The sequence below is a fragment of the Eschrichtius robustus genome, chromosome 16 (assembly GCF_028021215.1).
Source record: "Eschrichtius robustus isolate mEscRob2 chromosome 16, mEscRob2.pri, whole genome shotgun sequence".
In the NCBI taxonomy this organism is placed as follows: domain Eukaryota; kingdom Metazoa; phylum Chordata; class Mammalia; order Artiodactyla; family Eschrichtiidae; genus Eschrichtius; species Eschrichtius robustus.
The window spans coordinates 24,875,999-24,898,123 of record NC_090839.1 but is presented as its reverse complement, the minus strand read 5'-3'; the positions used below and the strand labels follow the sequence as shown (position 1 = coordinate 24,898,123).

Here is a 22,125-nt window from a genome sequence, read left to right as displayed (position 1 = left end):
AGGATCTAGATGTTGTGGTTAAGCTTCTATTCGTGAGAAAATGAGAGGAATTTGGGTTCGGTTGAATTGAGTTAGGTTGGGTTGTTTTGTTGTTGTAGCTGAGAAGGAAGGGTAGAGAATTGAAGTGAGGGAAATAATAAAGGAGCAAACAAGGTGATTTCTCTCCTGACATCCCAGATGATGTATGGGTTACCTAGAGAAGAAGGAATTGAGGCTCTGAGTAACCAGCTTTAAGCCACACACCTGGGTAGGTTTTTTTTTAGCATTTATTGAACACCCACCATTGCCAGATCCTGCACTAGGCTATGGAGTTACAATTTATCAAGTACATTTTTTTCTACTCCAAATAGCCAACTGATTTTGGCCATCTTTACCATAAAGGAAATTAACTAGGAGGCTATGAGGGAGCTCAACCGGGTGAAAGAGAAGCCTGGGGAACCAGACTTCAGGAGGATTCAAGGGTGGATTCAAGAAATATTTTGGAGGGAGCATTGATCCATTGTTTCCCAAATTCCCCTATTTCTTACCCCCGGCACTCAGACCCTGGCTCCTGTAAAGGTCTGAGGCTTTCATTAATAAAAAATTGAGACAGAAACTTAGAGCAACAATCTCAGATTGAGGAGTATACAAAATCTTTAAACAGGGCTTTTTTCCTCCCTGGCTGCCTGATGAACAGCCACCATTTTCTTTTTAATGTTTTTTTAAATTAATCAATTTATTTATTTATCTATTTTTGGCTGCGTTTGTCTTCGTTGCTGTGCGCGGGCTTTCTCTAGTTGCGGCGAGTGGGGGCTTCTCTTTGTTGTGGTGCGTGGGCTTTTCATTGCGGTGGCTTCTCTTGTTGCGGAGCACGAGCTCTAGGCACGTGGGCTTCAGTAGTTGTGGTTCACGGGCTCAGTAGTTGTGGCACACGCGCTTAGTTGCTCCTTGGCTTGTGGGATCTTCCCGGACCGGGCTCAAACCCATGTCCCCTGCATTGGCAGGTGGATTCTTAACCACTGAGCCACCCAGGAAGTCCCGAGCAGCCACCATTATGTGACACAGTAACCAGCCAGGCAAGGAAATTCATGACATACCAACTGTTTCTGCAGAAACAAATGGTCATAGTGGTCCTTTATCCTAGGAAGGCAACAGTACCTAAGAGAGAATTTGAGAAAAACTAACCAAGATGTAACCAAGAGAACACACCAGATGTCTTTGTCTTCAGATTTGAAGCCACTTTGGTGGTGGCAAAACAACAGACTTTTATAAATTTTACAATTTCTTGGGTTATGCAAAGAGAAATCAACCCGAACAGAGATTTGTAAGATATGGCCTGGATGAGAAGGAAAGAACTCAAGAAAATCAGCAAAAGCAATATAAGAACAGAGTGAAGAAAGTCAGGGTTGCTATAAAAGTGAAAGGAAGGATTAAAGATACAGCACTGACTTGATCTGTGTTTGTGCAGATTTTTCACCAGAAGACAATAAATTATATAAAAACTTAAAAACAATAACAACTCAACAAGCGGGGGTGAGTTGAAGACAGCGACATGTAGGGAAAAATGAAGGCATCCTTGAGATTGAAAAAGTAAGAAAGATCTGGTCTAGTTCATCGTACAGAGTGGGAAATTAAGGCCCAGGCAGGAGCAGTGCCTGGCCCAGGATCGCACACCAAGTCAGTGGTGGCACCAGGCCCAGAAATCATGGTTCTAGGCATTTGTCTCCTATGCTGGCTGCCTCTTACTCCTGGGCTGGGTCTCTGGTGAGGCCCCTTGGGAGATCCGCACCAGTTCCCCCCTCAACCCTTGGACCCAAGTATTGTAAGGGCCCAAAAGGAACCAGAGATCTGGTCTTACATAATGCCCTGGGGACACGTTTCCGGGAGCTAGTACCTCAAGCCCTCTCAATTTCCTTCATGTCGCCTACCACAACTGCCCACTATTGCAAAAGCCATCCTGTTAGGAAAACCAAGATGCAAACTAGGCCTCCAAAGGCTGAAGATTGGCTCTCCCTCCCCCAGCCTCTTCTCTCTGAACCTCTATCACTCTTCAGGAGCCACACCCTCCATAATTATGCATCCAGACCCCTCATGCCCTCCCCCCAAATACACACTGCTCTGGGAAAGGAGACAGGTATAGTGGGCTTTGCTTACTGCTTTCTGGTATCCATTTCCTCTTTCCCTTTTCCTAACAGGACCCTGAATTCTCACCCAGGTGATTTGAGTGAGATTGACATCACTCTCTCACTCATTTCCAGGAATGAGCCCTAAATGGCCTAAATTGACCAATACGTTCCAAATCCCTAGCCACAGTGATTGGTTCAGGCATGAGCGTATGACCCAGATCAGGTCAATCAGAGCCAACAAGACTCAGTTCTGGAATTTTGGACTGAGCCATTTGAGCAATAGGCCTTTTCTTTTCTGCGGGTTTGAGCTTGGAAGCACCCGGACCCAGGAGCAGCTGGTAACTTATACATATAAGACAAAGTAAGGCAAGGCCAAGGCTAAGGCCTGACTGATTCTACCAGTAAAGATACAACGAGCCAGTTTTTGATTTAAATGGTTTATTATTTACAGAGACAGCAAGAAGAACAAGCCAGCTTCCTGTGATCCTTGTTCCACACACCAAAAAGGATGACACTGAAACAAAAGGGGCTGAACAATTGTAACATGGGTTGTAGGATACCCTATTGCTGAGGAGCCAATCCTAGAGTGCAGTTAACAGGTTTTATATTCTGCAGCTCCATTCTGAGTAGGGAGGGCAGGAAGCCCCATAGCTCATCAGAACCTGGGAAGCAATAAGAAAACCGTCTCAGGGCAGCCTCCCAGGGGAGATAGGGAGGCAAGTGGAAGGTGGCCTCACTGCCTTACAAGCCTTCCATTCTCTCATGCTCTGGGAGGATCACAAGGCATTCCGCCAAGACTTAGATAAGCTTTTCATACCTTTGCCAGTGTGGCCTATATGAATGAATACATGCAAGGTCATCGTGGTGCCATGGCAGAGGCATTCCCTTACAGTATCACTGTGGTCACAAAGAGAGGGCCTGTCAAAAATTAAGCCAACTCCTAGGAAGTGTTTTGGAGAAATTAGAAAAGACTAGATCTTAGTTCCATTATTTGGGCCACTGGATCAAGCCTTGCCTGCAGCAATTGTTGATGGACATTTCGACCAAATTCCTTTTCTAATTTAATCCAGTTTGAGTTGGATCATTAGTTACTTGCAACCAAAATCTCTTAACCAATACAACAGAAGATGGAACTCAGCCTCCCAAAGGACTCTCGACTCTCGTATACTTCCCTGACTTCAGTTACCATTTGTATGTTGATGACTCTCAGATCTTTATTTCCAGCTCAGAAATTTCCAGATTTCTCTTGTTGAGATTCAGACATTATGCATCAAACTACCTCCTAGACATTGCCACCTGGTTATCATAAAGTCACTTCAAACTCCAACTATCTAAAACTGAGCTCAGTGTCTTCTTTCCAACAACTCACTCTTCCTCCTTAATTCCTTATCTCTGTGAATGGCAGCACTAATCTTTCAGTTGCTCAGCCAAAAACCTAGGAATCAGCCCTGATACCTCCCACTTTCCCATCCCTTATATACCTTCAAGCTTTGACCTAAATATCAGTCAAATCCACCTACTCCTCTCCATCTTCACTGCCACCACCCTGGTCTAAGCCACCAGAATTTCTCACCTACATGTCTGCTATTCTCTCCTGACTGGTCTCCTGATGCCACCCTCCATTCTCCAACCATTCTCCATGCCTGACATTTATTGTTGAATGAATGAACAAATGAATGAATGAATATCACTAACCTCTCACTTAAAACCCTTCACTGGCTTTCTTTTACACTTAGTTGAAGAATGAAAGTTCTAAAAAAAAAAAAAAGAAGAATGAAAGTTCTTGAGACAGTTCATAGGACCAGCATGATCTATCCCCTTACCTACCTCTCTTGCCTCATCCCCTACTTTTCTGCCCTATTTGCATCTGAAAAAATAAACTATCAGTGGTCATTGCCTTGGTACATTATGCTTTGTACACCCCACCAGCTACCCAACAGCATCTGTCCTCACTTAGCAAAGTCCCACTTATCCTTCAAGGCTCATTCTTAGGAAGACTTTGATTTCATCCAGGAGTCAGTTCTTTCTATATGCTTCCAAAACACTTAGCAGCTGCCTCTAACCTGCACTCTAATGATCACTATCTGATAATTCTGTTACCTGAAGTTCTTGGGAGTCTGATTCTTCTTTTCATGGTGTCTACTGAATCTTATTCATGGTGGATTGTTTCCTTGTGTATTTCATCAGTTTTTTCCTTGTGGATTATCAGCTGTTTAGAAGGGCTTTATATGCAGGAATTCTGTGTAACCTGCAATGGCCGGGGGAAGAAGGGGGGTGTCCACGGAGGAGATCCAAAGAGGATTTGCATTAGTTTCTGCTAGGCATCTGAGAGATACTTTTGGAGTAGGTCTCCTTTGATTGTTAATTTCTCAGCCTTGGAGATTCCTAGACATGCAGGTGATGTAAATATGAACCCCACACTCATCACCCCATACTCATCAAGGGCAGGCATGCAGTTTCAAATTCTCAGAAGATAGTTTCTTTCCCCCACCCTAAGACCAGGTCAGGATGGACATATATCCTTTTTGTCTTCTTTGCTAGTACTCAGATGTTTGTTTGTTTGTTTTCCCCTAGTCTGCATTTTCACTGTGGGTATAGCCCTTCAAGTGTCCTAGATTTATCAAGGGTCTCAATTCTAATCCTTAACTTCATGTAAGCCCAAGCCTTCATCTCCCCAAATGTCTGTTAAAACCCAAATGGTTGCAGGTCCATTCAATGTTAAATGATTGTATTTAAAAGGATGTTTGGGACTTCCCTGGTGGCACAGTGGTTAAGAATCCACCTGCCAATGCAGGGGACATGGGTTTGAGCCCTGGTCCGGGAAGATCCCACATGCCGCAGAGCAACTAAGCCTGTGCGCCACAACTACTGAGCCTGTGCTCTAGGGTCCGCGAGCCACAACTACTGAGCCTGCGTGCTGCAACTACTGAAGCCCATGCTCCGCAACAAGAGAAGCCACCACAATGAGAAGCCTGCGCACCACAACAAAGAGTAGCTCCCACTCGCCACAACTAGAGAAAGCCCGCATGGAGCAAAAAAGACCCAACGCAGCCAAAAAATAAATAAATTTATAAAAAAATAAAAAATTAAAAAAATAGAAGGATGTTTATTGTTTTTATTTCCAGCATTTCCATGTGTTATGTAGCAGGAAGTTCCAGATATTGTCAGAAAAGGAAGTCCACCTCAATACTTAGTAGACAGAACTGTCACTGTCTGTTTACGTGTCTATTTTCTCCATGAGCATCAAGCTCTGAGAGGGCAGAGACAGGGTCTGACTCATCTCTACGTCAAGACACCCAGCTTAAGATCCCCCCCAGAGTAGAAGTTCAGTGCATTTGTTGATACCAAACCTCCGCTCAGACACTCGTATTGAAGGGGAGCTCAATTGCTCCCACTCCCAAAGTAACCTTTCCTTTGGAAAGGTCACCTGGGTGACCATCTGGCAAGTGGGGGACAGCCTGCCCCTTTTCTGTGTTCATTCCTCCCAGCACTTGGCTTATCCACTCAAGATTCTGCAGAGTAGGGCTCAGGGTCTGGATGATCCCAGTGATAACTGGGACTTTGAGCTTTGATCCAGGAGAAGGCACAGGGGCCAGTTCAAGATGAAAACCTAAGGTTCTCATGCACCGTTAGTGGAAGTTTAAATTAGTACAACATTGTGGGAGAGCAATTTGATGGCACCTATTGAAATGTTAAGTATGTATATCTATCAATCTTGCAATTCACTTCTCTGATTCGATTCTATTCATAGAAGAGGAGTCACTGTTACATTGTTTGTGGCAGCAAAAAATTGAAAGCCACCCAAATGTCCATCAATATGTGATAAACTAAATAAGCTTTCTTCTGCCATACAATGGGAAACTGTAAGATGGTTTTTGGTTTTGTTTGTAATGAGGAAGATCTGTGTATATTGACATAGGTAGAACTCCTGTGTCATGTTACTGAGTGAAATATGTGAGTCTGCAGGACAGAGTATATCATATGACATTTTTTAAAAATTTATTTATTTATTTATTTTTGGCTGCATTGGGTCTTCGTTGCTGCACGCAGCCCCCCTCTAGTTGCGGCGAGCGGGGGCTGCTCCTTGTTGTGGTGTGCGGGCTTCTCATCGCTGTGGTTTCTCTTGTTGCGGAGCATGGACCCTAGGCGCACAGGCTTCAGTAGTTGTGGCACGTGGACTCAGCAGTTGTGGCTTGCAGGTTCCAGAGTGCAGGCTCAGTAGTTGTGGCGCATGGGCTTAGTTGCTCTGCGGCATGTGAGATCCTCCCGGACCAGGGCTCGAACCTGTGTCCCCTGCATTAGCAGGCAGGCTCTCAACCACTGCACCACCAGGGAAGTCCTATCATATGACATATTTATGTAGAAAAAAACAAATGAACCTACAAGCAGTATAAATTGGTACATCCTAGAGGCTATTTGGCAGTATCTATCAACCTTCTTTTTTCTTATTTTTTGGCTGTGTTGGGTCGTCATTGCTGCGTGTGGGCTTTTCTCTAGTTGTGGTGAGCAGGGGCTACTGTTCATTGCGGTGCACGGGCTTCTCATTGTGGTGGCTTCTCTTGTTGCAGAGCACGGGCTCTAGGCCACAGTAGTTGTGGCACATGGGCTTAGTAGTTGTGGCGCATGGGCTTAGTTACTCCGCAGCATGTGGGATCTTCCTGAACCAGGGCTTGAACCCATATCTCCTGCATTGGCAGGTGGATTCTTAACCCCTGCACCACCAGGGAAGTCCCCAGCTTTTAATCGTTGAGCCTTTGATTAGAGTCTACTCTATGCCAGGCCCAGCACAGGCTGAGTGATGGGAGTATATGGACTGAGATCCTGCCTTTGGGATGCCCACCATCTACTTGGGAAAACACATACACACAATTAGTCACCATGACTTACTATTTATTGAACAAATAAATAACTGTACTGCCCATCAAGGTAGCTCTGGACCCATGGGTGAGGACAGGAAAGGCTACCTAGAGGAAGAAAGGGTGAGTAGAATCTTGAAGACAGGAAAGCTCTGAATTCAGAAAGGGCTGAAGAGGGCATTCCAGGAAAGAGCTTGAGCCAAAGTGTGGTTGTGGGAGAGAGTTGAAGAGACAATGAGGAGCTTGAACTTAGCACAAGGTGTGTGTAAGTGAAGAAGGGGAATAAAGCTGGAGAGAACTGGGGCTGGATCATGGAAGGCCACAAATGCTGTATTAAGGAGCATGGTACTGTGGGAGCCACAGAAGGTTTTAGAGCAGGCAAGTGGTGTGGCAAGAGAGGCATGTTAGGGATTATTTAGTTGAAGTCAGCGAGAGGTCAAGAGAGGGTATGAGGTTAGCAGGAAGCAGATGTGATGGGCAGAGACTCAGGGTTGCAAAGAATGAGGATGCTTTGGGGACACCCCTCCAAGGGCCAAAACATTGCTCTACATCCCCTACATCCCAGCCAAGCCTCTGGGTATTATTTCCAGGATCCTTCTCCTAGTTGCTAGGACTGAGGAGTCCTTCTAGGGTTTGATATTAGGCTGGGATTTTATCACCAGAGCAGAAGCTCTGGCCTAGCTCACCCCCTCCTCCTGATGGACCAGATGGACAGCTCTCAGACCCGTCCCCACCAGCCCTGCTCTACTAAGAAAGGACCCAGAACCTCTGGAGACTCTGAGGATGTGTATTTGTAGTCTTTCAGGCATTTCCCAGGCCACTGGGAATGCTGGGGGCCTAGAATATGGGATTGGAAGAAACCTGAGGATGGAGAGTTTGAAAGAATATCTAAAAGGAAACTTGGGACTTCCCTGGTGGCTCAGTGGTTAAGAATCCGCCTGCCAATGCAGGGGACACGGGTTCGATCCCTGGTCCGGGAAGATCCCACATCCTGCGGAGCAACGAAGCCTGTGCGCCACAACTACTGAGCCCGTGTGCCACAACTACTGAAGCCCATGCACCTAGAGCCCGTGCTCCGCAACAAGAGAAGCCACCGCAATGAGAAGCCCTCACACCACAACGAAGAGTAGCCCTTGCTCGCCGCAAATAGAGAAAGCCCGCGCACAGCAACAAAGACCCAACGCAGCCAAAAAAAAAAAAAAAAAAAAAGGAAATTGAGGCCCAGAGAGGTAACATGACTTGCTTGGGGTCACACAGCAAGTTTGGGGGAAATCAGGACTGTGCCCAGGTCTCCGGGGAAGGCTGAAGCGCTCTGGGGTTTTGATAATCTGGTGCATGTAGAGAGTGGAGAGAGTTGGAGCCAGCAACTATGGGTTCAAATCCTGGCTCTGCCATTTACTATAGCTGTGTGACCTTGGGAAGTCACTTAGGCTGTCTGAGGCTGTTTCCTCAACTGGAAAAGGAGGATAACACCCACCTTTCAGGATTGTTGTGAAGATCAAAACACATATAAAGTAGTATAGCACAGTGCCTAGCACTCAGTAAGTGTTCAATAAATGTCAGCTACTGGTCTGGCAGCGGCAATAGTTTCTGTTGAGTGTATTATTGAATATGAATCCACATACTAACAGTGAGATTTGTCTGTTTCCGTCTGTGTAAATCCGGGCTAATAACCAGTCCCTGTCCTGTCACTTTTCTGTCCAGCCCCTGCAGCAGAATGGGTTAATAAGGTGTGTAAACGTTCCAGTGCTGAGCACTCAATGGTTATTCAGCCCAGAGCAATTCCTCTCCAAGTCCTACTCCGCAAAATTTCCTGCCAGCCTAACCAACTCTTCTATACTGCCGGGTGCTCCCCTGGAGCCAGAGAAAGGGATGTCCCCCACCTCTCAAGCCTGCCCGGCTGAGGAAAAATGGGGTGGGAAAGCAGCGAACGCGTACGCTGAGAAGGTGAGACAGAAAAGGGAGAGCAGGGAGAAGGTTGGTGAGGAGGAGGGAGGTGCACGAACGTGGTGTGGAGTTGAGAAAAGGGTAGAGATTGAGGGAATTGGAAATAGGATGCAGGTGAAAGGACAAGAGGGGCAGTACGAGAGGTGAGGGCGCTGAGATATGCGGGGGGAGTGCAGGAAGATGGGGATCTCTTAGGAAAGAGTGGGAACCCTCCTCTTTGAGAGGTCCGTGGGTCGCCCAGGGGTAGGGGGTCCAAGCTTCCAGCAGTCGCTTCTCCGGGCCGCCGCCCCTAGGATCGGAGTCGGGATCCCGGGGAGGGAGCCACTAGCCAGCGAACCATGGAGGAGGCGGGGAAGGGGGATCCGCAACCTGGGATTGGCCGCCGCTCCGCCGGTCGGTGACGCGAGGCGGGCGGGCCCCTTTGTGACATCACAATCAGCTGTTTGAACGTTCCAATTTGTGCCGTGAGCCCAGCAGCGGCGGCTGCACAGACTCAAAGCCCCGCGGCCGAGCGCAGCGCCCTGAGTGTCCGACACGTACCCCAGCCGCCTTCCCGCCCAGCCCCGGCGATGCGGCCGCGCCTGTGATCAGCCGCCGACCCCGGGACGCCCCGCCTCACAACTACCTCAGCGCCACCTCCGCCCGCCGCTCCGCCCCAGTCCCCAGGTGAGTTCCGACCGGTTTTGGCCAGGGGGCTCCCGGAGCCTGGGGACACGCCCCGCGCCCCCAGCTCCCGGGTCTTTGTCTGTCTCCGCCGGCGGCCGCCAGGGCAGCATTCCCGTCTCCGGATTGGCTGCCGCAAGTCCGGTAGACCATGACGTCTCCCGATTTGCATATGACATTGAGACGTCACCAAGGCCGGCACCGCCCCCCCACCCCCTCTCGGCTCAGGTCGCTTGTCCTCCGGTGACCCGTTTGGCGCTGGGTCGGGGCTGGGCCTATGGGTGAGTGACGCTGAAAGGCAGCGGGACCAGAGGGTCCTCCAGTTTCCTGGGCTAATCCAGGAGCTGGGGTCAAGCCTCTGATCCCCTACTTTCGTCTTGCGACTTGAGAGAGGTTCCGAAGGCGCTACTGAGTCTAGGCTGGGGGGAGGGGGTTGTCAGGAGTTCAGGGGCCCCTGAAGCTTCGGATCCAGGTCATTGGGGCAGCGCCAGATGGTGGTACTACCCCCTCCCTCTGGCTCCAGGTTCTGCACCCCTGGGACTAACATCATAACTTTCTCCGAATCCCTGACATGTGTGAAGCGCCTTAGCTGACGTCATTCCCAGCCCCCAAACGAGGGGTCTTAGACCCCATTTCATGGAAGGGAAACTGAGGCCCTGAGAGGGGAAATGGCTTACTCGAGGTCATGCAGCCAGTTAGAGTCATGCCTACCTAGTGAGTAGCAGATGCATTAGCCATGGGCACATACCTAGTAGGAGCTCATTACAAGTAACAAGTTACACATCCTCCTTCCACTGAAGACTCTACCTTGGGCTAAGCACCATCCAAATTTGATAGAGCTCCTAGGTTTCCTCACTCCTGGATCTTTTTCCAGGAGGTCTCTGGAGACTGGGTCCCCTTTTGAGGCCCTGACCCTCACTCTGTTCTTTGGAGTTGCCGAGCCCAATAAAATCACTGCCTCCTATCTGTTCTGACCACAGAAATGTGAGTCAATGCCTGCCTCAGGGTGTCTCCAATGTTGGGATGGAGTGGAGGTGAGAGTTCCCTCTGTTTGGCTCTTCTTCACCTCCCAGCCCCAGAGTTGTCAGCTAGAGAGGACTGACCTGGCCTAGTGCTTGGGACTACAAGGCTTGTGCTGCCCCTTTCTGCTCACAGAGAGGGACCAGAGAAGGAGCGGGAGAAGGAGAGCCTCTGACTTTCCAAATAGATGGGCCTATGGGCTGGACCAGCAGTCCCATCCCAGCCTAGACTTTGCTCAAGGGTGGCCTGGATGGGATAGAGGTGGCTTGGGGCTCAAGTGTTATTCCGGGCACAGCTGCTATAGTTATTAAAGGGAACGGTTCTCCCTGGAGCAGAGCTGGGAACGTAAGAACCAGGAAGCTGGCAGGGTTGGGAAAGAAAAATCCTGGGAGCCTCCCTCAGTGGTCATGAGAGGGGGCGGGCACTGGCTGGCTGGTGAGGTTGTCAGTTCTGGCTCTGTCACTGACTTTTTGTGTGACCTCAGGCAGGGAGCTTCCCCCACGCTAAGCCTCCCTTACCTCAATCTGTTTGTAATTTGAGGAGGCCCAGAGTAGACTCTGGTACACAGTGGGTGCTCTGGAAAATGCAGGATGAATCTTGGTGCCAGGAACCTCAGACCCTTTTATAGCTGAGAGAGGCAGTGACTTGATCAAAGTCTGACTCCTGTCTGACTTCCCCGTGTCCCCTGCATCATTATATTTTGGGGGATTTACTGAGGGCTTCCTGACTGTGTTCACTCTGGACTGAATGCTCAGTGACCTGGGGCTAGGCCTGCTCTGCCACCATCTAGCTGTGTGTCTTTGGATAGACTTATGTCCTCTGATCCTCAGCTTGCAAAATGGGCTGGGTGAATATCATGGCTCCTGAAACACCTATTAACTTCCTTTTCATTTTCTCGATGGAGTAGTAGGTCCTTGGAAAGAGGGTCTTCCCAGTCTTCCCTTCCTTCAGGAGGGGCCACACTCTCTGGATTTTTGGTAACTGAGTCACTAACTCCCTGTGGCTACAGATGGGCTGGGATATGTGGCTTGTGCTGGGCAGGCACTAGTTGAGAGTGGCCCAACCTTTCATAATCCCTGAAGATCTACCACCAGGGAGGCCAACGCCCAGGCAGCACTTCCTTCTGGAGCCCACCGTGGATCCGCCAAATGTATAAGTACTCTCAGGGCATAGAGTTTAGGTGATTCTGTGGCAAGTGTGAAAATATACCCAGGGATTAGAGGTAGCAACAACCATAAGAAATACCCCAGGTGGGTTAGCAATAAGAGTAGAATGCCTCCAGGGAATGGAAGTGTGGACATGCCCCCAGGGAGTTTTATAGAAAGTGTGGAAACTTCCTTAGAGGAAGGTGACAAGTGGCTGAGTAGCAAAACTGTTGGCTATTTTCGGGGACATGTGGAGAGTCAAGCTCCAGGGACATCCAGGGGGCCTGGCCAGCAGCCCCTAGCCCAGGTCTAGTCCTGAGGTAGGCTTGGTGTTTACATTCCTGGAGCAGGGGGTTTCCTTCCTCATCTTCACTGAGGGAAGGACTGATTGAGGGCTTGAGTCCTGGTCAAACCCTCAGTCCTCATACTTAAGGGCTCCTGGGGTCTGATAGCTCCCTCCTTCCATCATCAGCTCCTACTGACCTGCTGTCTCCCTGGGGCCAGGCAACCTGATCTTCTTCCTCCTAGCCAGGGATGCTGCCCTTGAGCAGGAGCTTGGGAATAGGGAGTAAGAGGGGGGAGGGCCTGTGGGGATAGGATCTTCATCTGACAGACACAATTGAGGCCTATGCGATCACAGGGTGAGGATGCTAGCTGTTCTGTGGGATTTCTGCTAGCGAGCACTTTTCAAGCCACACAGGCTCAAGTAGTGGTTCTTAATCTCTGGGGTCAAGGACCGCTATTTAGGAAATCATGATGAAAACCAAGGTCCTTCTTTTCAGAAAAATACACATGGACCATGGCCCCAGGCCACTAAGTTAAAAATGCCTAATCCAGACAGATACCCAGCAAAGGCAGTGGAGTATAGTGATCTGGAATCTGCGTGGGTTAAAATCCTCTGTGTCTTACTAGCTTTGAGATTTTGGGCAAATTATCTTACATCTCTGAGCCTCAATTTCTTCACCTATAAAAAAGGGATAATAATTATACCCACTTCCTAGAGTTATCATGGGGATTACTTGAGGTAATATAGGTAAAGTGCTTAGTATAGTACTTGGCACATGAATGTTAGCTATATGATGATGATGATGATGACGATGATGATGGTGATGATAAATAATCACAATACTGGGTGATTTCTTCCTTGCTTGGAGAACTATTTTTACCCTTCAAGGTCCAGGTTGGATGTCCAATCCTCTGGGGAACCTTCCCTGACAGAGTCTGGTCATATATAGCACTCCTAGAGCATGCAACAATATTAATAATTATTAATAATAAACTAGTTGATTAGTTTATTGAATGCTTACTCTGTACCCAGGTGCTGTTCTGAGCACTTTGTGTTTAGCTCATTTAATTCTTATGAGAGCCCAGAGAGGATACTATTATTAGCTCATTTAATTCCTATAAGGGCTGAGAGGAGGATACTATTATCCTTGCCATTTGACAGATGAGAAAACTAAAGCACAGGTAAGTTAAATAACTTCTAAGGTCATACAGAAAACAAAAGCTTGAAGGCAGGCTGACTTACCAGAAAGGGAACACACACACACACACACACACACACACACACACACACACACACACACACACACACGACAAAGCTTTCCCACGCATCCCTGTTGTACCCTTATCACTGTTCTGGGGGCTGGGGGAGGTATCCCCAGCCACAATGGGGAGAACAGTCTGTGGTGCCTCTGACTCCTCTCTACCTCCCAGGTTTCTGCACTGCCATAGGGCACCCCCCTGAGGCCTCTTCACTCCCCCACCATGCTCCAGCGCCTCACCAGCCTCTTCTTCAGCTCCCCGGCGCCCCCCGAGGACCCCGACTGCCCTCGAGCCTTCGTCTCCGAGGAGGATGAAGTGGATGGCTGGCTCATCATTGACCTGCCGGGTGAGGCCCGAGTCTGGGGCCAGGACTGACTCCTGGGCCTGTGAAGTCGTCATTAGGGCAAGTGGCGGAGCAGTTGAGCAGGGAGCTGCTAAGGGCTTGGGGAGTTCCCCCAGGCCTACTGGGCAAATTGGGGCTGAGGCAGTAATATTGGAGGTGGAGGGTAACAGGGCCCCATCCCATGAAAGCTGGGGCCATCTCCTGGCGGTACAGTGTTGGAGTCCACACCTCACGCGCCCTAGGGCAGCAGGTCGAGACTGTGGATGCCCAGTGGGTATGGCGGGCGGGGCTGCGTGTCTGACTAACGATGCCCTTTCTCTCCCTGCCCCATTGTGTCCGGTGTGTGTGTGTGTGTGTGTGTGTGTGCGTGCGTGTGTGTGTGTGTCCCTCCCTGCTGCGCCCCCTCTTCCGCATGGCTCCCCCTCCCGCGCCGCGTAGACAGCTTCACAGCTCCACCCAGCCCCGGGGCCGCCCCGGCCCCTGCGGGCCGCCCTCCGCCCGCACCCTCCTTGATGGATGAGAGCTGGTTTGTTACCCCTCCGGCCTGTTTTACTGCAGAAGGGCCTGGGCCCGGGCCTGCCCGTCTCCAGAGCAGCCCCCTGGAGGACCTCCTCATCGAGCACCCCAGCATGTCCGTTTACGTGAGCGGCAGCACCATAGTGCTGGAGCCTGGACCTCCTTCCCCGCACCCCGACGCCGCCCTGCCAGACGGAGACCTTAGCGACGGGTGAGCCGGCCGGGGGCGGAGCCTGGAGGCCTAGAGAAGCTTGTCTTGGAGGCTAGGGTCCCCGCTGCAGGAGCGAGCCCAGGAGATCCCCTGGCAGTGCCGGGGCGGGGCCTTTAGAGGTGGGTCTTCGAGGCAAAGGGCGGGGCCCATGGGCCGGAATGAAGCTAGGCCTGAAGGTAAAAGGGCGGGGCTTTGAGATAGGGAGAGGCGTGGCTTCGTGGCTAGGGCGGGGCTTGAGAGAGAGAGAGCTTAGAGGCTTGGGAGCGCTGAGGCGGTAGGCATCTCCAGGTTGGCTTGGAGGAAGGGCTGGTACCCACAAGAAGGGCATTGTGCGCCCCCCTAGGAGCAGGGACCAAATCGTGCGAGGGTGCGGGGACAGGGTGGGAAGTGCCAGCGCTCTCCTCCGTCCCCCACGACTTATCTAGCCCTGACTGCCTCGCTCTGTCCCCGCAGGGAGTTGGCGCCTGCTCGCCGTGAACCCCGGGCCCTGCACCACGCCGCCCCTCTGCCGGCGCGGGCCGCACTGCTGGAGAAGGCGGGCCAGGCGCGGCGCCTGCAGCGGGCCCGGCAGCGGGCCGAGCGCCACGCTCTGAGCGCCAAGGTGGTGCAACGGCAGAACCGCGCCCGCGAGAGCCGTCCGCGCCGGCCCAAGCACCAGGGCAGCTTTGTCTACCAGCCGTGCCAGCGCCAGTTCAACTACTGAGCTTCCGCCGGCCGTGCCGCAAACCCCTCGCTGACTCCCGACCCTTATCCAGCCCCTCCGCCGCAGCCAGTGTGCTGCTCGAGGGGCGCCTGCAGCCCACTTCGGGCTGGACACCACAACCTCCCTTCTTCTTAAGTGTGTGAGGTGGGGGTGATAGCCTCTCTCTCTCTCTCCCACTCCTTCTATTTCCCTATCTCTGATCCTCTAATCCGCCTCTGAACCTCCCCCCCCTTCACCCTCCCACCTTCTGGCCCCTTCTGGCATCTATCTAATCCTCCATCTCCCCCATCGCCGACACTCTGTCGGTTCCCATCCTGATCTTTGCCCTGACATTCTCCATCCCTGCCCTCCGGTCCTCTACTTCTGGCCCACTCCTATTTCTGAGAGTGTCTTCTTCCAGTTTCATATCTGGCTCATTCCCTACCTTCAGCTCCCACTTTATAAGCCTCAGTCTATCTAATGTTTGGCACTGCATTCACTCCTGCTCCCTTATTACTCATTCCCAGTAATTCTCCCACTGAGACTAAAGGGTTCTGCCTTTAGTCTTCCCCTTCCCTCTCCTCTGGGGGCTGGGCTCCTTGGAGTTGCTTAGGCATGGAAAGGTAAGGTATGTGGGAAAGGACTGTGAGATGTGAGTTAGAGGGAGAAGGTGGAGGGAATCGAGGAAAAGAGGAAACCTACTGGAAATGTAGACAGGACAGACAGGTTGAGATGCTGTAGGGAGCAGGGCACAATGCGGGCTGGCACGGTGCTTACTCAGAGAGGCCAAGCCCTGCTCTCAAGCTGGAGCGTGGAGTCTACTCCCACATCCCTTTTCTATAACGCCACCTCCCAAATCTCTTCCTGAAATCAACCCCTCTGCAGGTCCCTGTATCTGAAAGGCTTATTAGTTAGTACCTTGCTGCCCTACCCACATCAACCCAGCAGTAAAGGCTGGGCAAGGCCCTGCCATCCTAGACATCTGTTCACATGCCCAAGGTGCTAGAACTAGCTTAGGAGAGATGCAGGCCAGAGGGATTCTAGGCAGGGGAAGGACACCCCCCAGAATAAGAATGCAGAATGATGATGCTGGCGAGGACAAGCTGTGGGGTGAAGCCATCCCGGGAATGGCAGCCAGCCTTCATCTTGCCTCTGGCCTTGTATTTCACACTCTGCCAGGATGGCTAATAAACACTCCTGAGTAGGAGGCCAGGAGCCCCACTGCCACAATCCCCAAATAGTCCCTGTCCAGGTTCAGGGCCTTTAGGGGAGCCTCTCTTCATTCTCTTTCCCAGGGTTCTCTTCCTTTCTGGGCTGCTGGGGGGAAACGGGTACCCTATGGTTCCCCTTCCCTTCTCCTCCAGTAAGTACCTGGAAGAGGGAACCTGAATATCTGGGTGAGACAGAGGGGACAGGGGCAGCCAGCTTTCCCCTTCTCACGGTGGGATGGACTTTTGGGCTCAGACACCAGCAACAGCCTCTTGGGATGCCCCGAGTTGCTTCCCTTTTCCTCTTTCTGTCCTTTTCTAGTGTGTGCTCTTTCTTCCTTGAAACCTTTAAGATTTCCTATTACATACTAACATAGGTCTTTCCCTTCAATTCTAGGTTTCTAGGCCTCACAGCCAAGCTGAGGCTTACAGAAAACTCTGCAACCCCATGCGGGCAAAGGCAGCTGCCCTCCCTGACCCTATAACCCTAGGCCTCCAGTGGGGTGTATGGATAAGGGAGGGGGTAGCCCCATGGATGCTGGGATAGGGACAGAGAAAGCCCTGTTGGGGTCTCCTATCCAAGGGAATAAGCCAAATTTACAGTAAGAGCAGATCAAAGTCCCCATGCTGGTCCACTAGGGCCCCAGTAGTTGACAACCTTGCTCCTCTCTCCAAGTTCTCCTTCAGTTACGACCTAGTCCGTTTTATTCTTCCAGCTACTCCTTGGTTACTTCACAGCCAGCTTAGGGTCTTCAGCACTTCCAAGAGCTGAAACTCCCTCCAACTCTTCTTGCCTACTCCTTCGCTGCCAGCTGGAGCCTAGGCTCAGTTCTGGGCAGTGCTCACGATCCTTCTGTGGGGGTGAGTTATAGGGCATTTGGCCCAAATTTCAAAAGACCCCTACCTTACCCGTATTTCTGGAGGCTCCTGTAGTTCTAGAACCCTCCAATATCGTCACCTGGCTGGTTGCAAGGCTCATGTTTTTGTACTTTCCTATAGATTCTGTAGCATTTGAGTGTGGCAATATTTTAATTGTGTCTAGATTTCTAAGAGCCAACACTAGTTTGTTCTCCTGCTAGTCTGACTCCTGAAGCACCAGACCTCGTCATACTGTATTGACTGTGTATGTGCCTTTCACCTTGAGCATGCTTCAGGATTTTTTTTTTAAACCACAGAACTTGAATACATGAGGGAACCAGAATTCACAAAGTCCTATGCAACCTTAGACAGGAGGAGGTTAGAGGGTCTGTCTTTACTGATGTTTCAGAGACCCTGGTGAAGTTTGTTCCAGACTGCGTTACTTAATGGCAAGACTACCAGCGCTTTGCCAAAACTGAGTATGTGAGAGCGACCCCTGTTTCTAGAGTGAGTCCCAATTATATCAAAGGACAACTTCCAGTAATTCTCCAATACATCTCTCTTCAAACTGGGTGTCATTTCCAGCCTTTGCCAGTCTGGCCCCATCAGGGTACCATCTGTGTATGAATGCAGTTTGCTGCTGTTTTGGAGTATGCTTGCTCCCTGGCCCCCACCTGGAACCTTGAGTTTGCTCTGACCCATAATGTTAGGTGCGTTGAGGACCCCACCAGAGCTCTTGGATGACTCCTCAGATCCATGTGGCTTTATGTGAGGGGACTGAAGGCAGACATAACATGGCCCCTTATATCTTCCTTCTTGCCCTGCTGCCTAGTTCCAAATGGAACCAGTAAGATGAGTGCGTCCCTCTTGGGTGTTTTGTGTTGAGACTGGCTGAAAGGAGGAGACTCTGGTTGACCATGTTATGACATGTTGACAGACTCAAGGACACAACCACCTCAGCCTGGTCATGTGGCATGCCTGTGTATGTGTGTAACAGGATTCTGATTGTTAGATTGTAATGTTATTCCTCTATGGGAGAAAAAGTTAATATAAAGAAAAACAAATAAAAATCTATTTAAAGCACATTATGCTTTCTTCCTGAGTATAGCTAAAGTAGGAGAAGCACTTTGCAATCTCAAACACAGTATTGGCTTAGGGTGTTATTGTTAGGCTGGCTTTGGTTCTGGTTGTGTGTGTGTCATACAGGGAAGGAAGAGGGTAGATAAGCTTGCTTGTAACAGAGCCAGACAATGTGGGGTGACTCAGAAATAACTACTTCTAGAGAATCCTTATAATGCAAGACATTTAAAAAAAGGAAAATAAGAGCATGAGCATCACCAATTCATCCTTTTGGTCTCAGGCACTGGGTTATGGAGCCCCTGCAGGGGAAGGGATGGAGCATATGTCTAGCTGTAGGAGACACAGCAGAAGGCTGGGGCCCAGACCAAGATAAAGACAGGACCCCAAGCACTGAAGTCCCCTGAATGTTGGGGGTAGGGTAGGGGCAGAAGCAGCTGGTTTGGAGACCACAATTTTTAAGGTAAGAACAGAGCCAAGAAAGGGAAAAACCTAGGCACACTGATGAGTCACCCCAGGCCTGATGCAGATGAGAAACAGGGCAGCTAAAGAGTGGAACATAGTGGATATCTCTGAAGTACATAATGCAAAATGACAACTTTTATTTGGGAGCTGCTCCATTTAACCACGGACATGGACTGAAGTTAGAAACCTGACCTAAACTGGGCTATATTCTTGATGCTGTTACAAAAAATCTTGCTGGTCAGTCTGGGCTTATCTCTTGAATGGAGGAGGTGTAAACATAGTTGTTTTGGAGCAATCCATCATGTGCATGGAGAAGCAGATGAATGAGGTAGAGAAGAGTGCCATCTGGTTTGCTGATGGCTTCCTGTCTCCAGAAAATCTTGGGTGCCCTTTGATCCTCTCTACAAAAGAAATCTGATCAATATCAAAGCGCCTGGTACAGTGCTGAAAAGAGCTAGTTTCTTCAAAGCCAAGAATGAGTTGAGTGAATAAGTATGTACATTTTCCACAACTTGCCAGGTGGGCATCTCAAGTGTAATGAGGACAGGATGGGATTCTAATTCACAAAGAAGTCTGTTCCTATTCATTTATGGTCCAAAGAAAGAGCTTGCTTACCCAATAATCCCTTACCAATAACATACGTTTATGTTCTAGGACAAAGACATTTATTTAACACATTCAGTATTTCACATTGTACAAACCCTTAGATTCTCTTTATTCACTGGTCCATTTCTACAACAAATACATCCAAAACACTATATAATAAAATTATTTACAACATTTCCAAATGAGAAGATTCCTTTTGCCCCACTACTGCTATTCACACACAGTACTTCCACAGCACAATACATCATTAGAAGATCTAAAAATGCTCACCCTGTACTCTAGGCTGCTTAGGAAATGTGAAAACTATTAACATAATCACATTAGCTCCTCTCAATACATGGCAACATTTTAGAAACCTTGAACTTCATCTTGCAACACCAAAAGGGTTCAACAACTCTGCTTTCTCCATTGCACTTTATGAAACAGGTTGCAGGGACCAGGGAAAGGACCACATTATTAAAATAACTAACTGTACAGAAATGGATTTTAAAAAGTCACAGCTCAAAATCGCTTTTTGTAAAATTCACACACATTTACAAATATCAAGTCGTCATCCAGCTTGTTTACTTGGATTTTCTTCGCTTGGATTGCACCGCACTGGTTATGTCTGTGGGGAAAAAGGAAGGATATATTCAGCTGAGGCAATTCTTTATAGCAGTGCCTTTTAGGCAGTCCACAGGAACCAGGGCTGACCTAGGTGGAGCCCTACTGGACCCTGAATCAGTCTAAGGTCCTCAAAAGGGGCACTCAGTGTGAAGAGGGTCTCAGACTTCTCGGCCCTGTAAACTAGGGCCTGGTGATTGGGGAAATGTTATACAGGTAGTGGAAGGTGAAGCAAACATACATGGAAAAGGTGCCAGGATGGGGAGAGCTGCTTTAGCTGGGCAATTAACCCCACAATCTCCATCACCTGTTTCCATCACCCAATGAAATGATGGATAGACTGACAGTGCTTTTGGTGAGAAATCAATGAGTGATGTTACAAGCAAGTGAGTGAATTATGCCACAAAAAAAAACAGCCTCTGGATCCCTTCTGGAGCCAAGCCATTGTTCTGCAGTGAGGAACTCTTTTTGCCATGCCATAGTCAAAGTCTCTAAATAACATGACTATGACCGTTGGTCAGCAAGTGTCTACCATGGCCTAGCCAGGTATTATCAAGGCTGTGGATATACCTGTGTATGTATGGAAGGCATGGAAGCAATTCAGAGCAAGCCACAGCCTGCTCTGAGCCCAGGTGAGCCTGAAGCCTTCACGGAAGAGGTGGGAACTGAGTGGTTTATATCAGTGACAGGGTGACAGTAACATAAAAGGGAAGGAGTGTGTTTAAATTCTTTTAATTCCTCTTGTTTTATTCATGTCTTCAACCAACCAACTTAATCTTATCCCATATTTAAACTCAAACTCAAAATATAAACTCTCTCAAAAACTTTTTCAACACAAAAGTCTTCTACAGCAAAGTACAATGAATAGCCTGAAGCTCCCCAACTATAAACATTTCTTTAAAATCTCATATTGATCTTAAAAATTCACCCTCATTCTTCATGCTGCTCCGTAATAGATATTTTGGATTTAAAATGAAAAAAAATGTTTTAGAATTACTTCCCATCAAGGACAAAAAAATGTTTTCTATTTAATCCATTAATGTGTAAGATGAATCCAACTTATCCGTTTCTAGAAACTAGGCTGAACTCTCTGATGCTGCATGTTAGGTTCAGTATTCAAGCAATTTTTCTTCTCTCTTTTGTATTGTATCATATTTTGAGAACCCAGACTCAAAATGTAGAGCAAAAAGCAAAAATTTTACTACTCTGTTAGCTAAGTAACTGCTAAGAAGTGAAACCTAGATGACTTTCCAAGAGGTGGCCTGTACAGTGTTTTTAGGCTTCTACTGGTGGAAATTTCAATATATACGTCTTACTGGGAGATTATGATGCTTGTGCCAGGTGGTAGAATCAGTTTCTCTGATTTACTCATTAGTCTTTTGCTAATCAGAGGACAGTAAATCTGACAGGATGTTGACAATGGTGTTATTTTAATTCCATGTAAATAAACGGAGTCTCACGTAGCGCACAGCTCCCCATAATCAACCCTTTATGTCCAACTCTCAAGCTTCATTTTCACTGTAGCAAATTTGTCATTTGCAGTAAAAACATACAGGGTTTTGTCTTGACTGAGTGTTCATCCTTAGAAAAATGTCTGTTAATTAGGTCAACTTTGGGAGCTTCTCCTTTGTTGTGATATGAACGATCAAGTGGTGTGTCTGAGAAACACACGTGTGGCTGGGAAAAGTGGTTAGGAGTGGGGGAAAAAACAACCTCAGGCTCCCCCCTCCATTCCTTCCTTGCTTGTTCCCATCTGTCACTGCTCTAAATCACCCAATCATCTGGCAGGCTGCCTCTGCTTCTGAGGATGAATCAATGAGTGAGGCCATGAGTAAACAAGTGATCTGTGCTAGAAACTGGAAAAAAAAAAAGCCTTTTAGACACTAGGGTGAGCCGTGGCAGTGGTGGTGTAGGTTGGTGTAGTGGTGGTGTAGTGGTGGTGTAGTGTGGAGCTTTACCTTCTAAGGAATTTTTTAAATTGACCTTGACCTTGCTCACTTCATTACACTTTTTACTGTTCTCCTTCTAGGCAAGATTTCTACTTAATTGTAAAAAAATTCTGGAAATTTCCTTTCAAAATTTGTATGGCTGGTTTCTAAATGATGCTACAAGAGTGCAGTTTCAGGTAGTTACTGTTTAGGGTTTTGCCTCATTCACTTGTACTGTAACGATGTATATAATTTGGTTGGTATTTCACTATTTAATTTTTAAGAAGCCTATTTTACTAGTGTTTTATATGAAAAAAAATACTGCAGAAGTTAAACCTGTGTTGTAT

At 48.6% G+C, this 22,125-nt stretch overlaps 2 protein-coding genes across 12 annotated transcripts in view; one reads left to right on the top strand and one right to left on the bottom strand.

Moving 5' to 3' along the window:
* The first annotated feature begins 9,352 nt into the window (after window positions 1-9,352).
* TP53INP2 (tumor protein p53 inducible nuclear protein 2) lies at window positions 9,353-18,182 on the top strand. Of its 3 annotated transcripts, none has more exons than XM_068566004.1 (4): window positions 9,353-9,574; window positions 13,453-13,627; window positions 14,183-14,351; window positions 14,805-18,182. In XM_068566004.1, exons 2-4 carry the CDS (start codon window positions 13,504-13,506, stop codon window positions 15,052-15,054), a joined length of 543 nt encoding a protein of 180 aa, XP_068422105.1. In that variant the 5' UTR covers window positions 9,353-9,574; window positions 13,453-13,503; the 3' UTR covers window positions 15,055-18,182. The 3 variants fall into 3 exon arrangements, with proteins under 3 accessions (XP_068422105.1, XP_068422103.1, XP_068422104.1); XM_068566002.1 differs by having other exon boundaries at window positions 14,063-14,351; XM_068566003.1 differs by lacking the exon at window positions 9,353-9,574 and adding an exon at window positions 9,582-9,852 and having other exon boundaries at window positions 14,063-14,351.
* Window positions 18,183-19,283: 1,101 nt separating this feature from the next.
* The window catches only part of NCOA6 (nuclear receptor coactivator 6), a 99,363-nt gene continuing 96,521 nt past the window's right edge, over window positions 19,284-22,125 (bottom strand). For all 9 annotated transcript variants that reach the window (XM_068565540.1, XM_068565539.1, XM_068565545.1 and 6 more), the window contains one exon: window positions 19,284-19,854. In XM_068565540.1, coding sequence (XP_068421641.1) covers window positions 19,811-19,854 — 44 coding nt within the window. In that variant the 3' untranslated portion in view covers window positions 19,284-19,810. The remainder of the gene's footprint in view (window positions 19,855-22,125) is intronic.

Coding starts and splice junctions, on each gene's coding strand:
- TP53INP2 (XM_068566002.1), top strand. CDS start 13,504: ATGCTCCAGCGCCTCACCAGCCTCTTCTTCAGCTCCCCGGCGCCCCCC. Junction 13,628..14,062: donor GCTCATCATTGACCTGCCGG/GTGAGGCCCGAG, acceptor CGCGCCGCGTAG/ACAGCTTCACAGCTCCACCC. Junction 14,352..14,804: donor GACGGAGACCTTAGCGACGG/GTGAGCCGGCCG, acceptor CTGTCCCCGCAG/GGAGTTGGCGCCTGCTCGCC.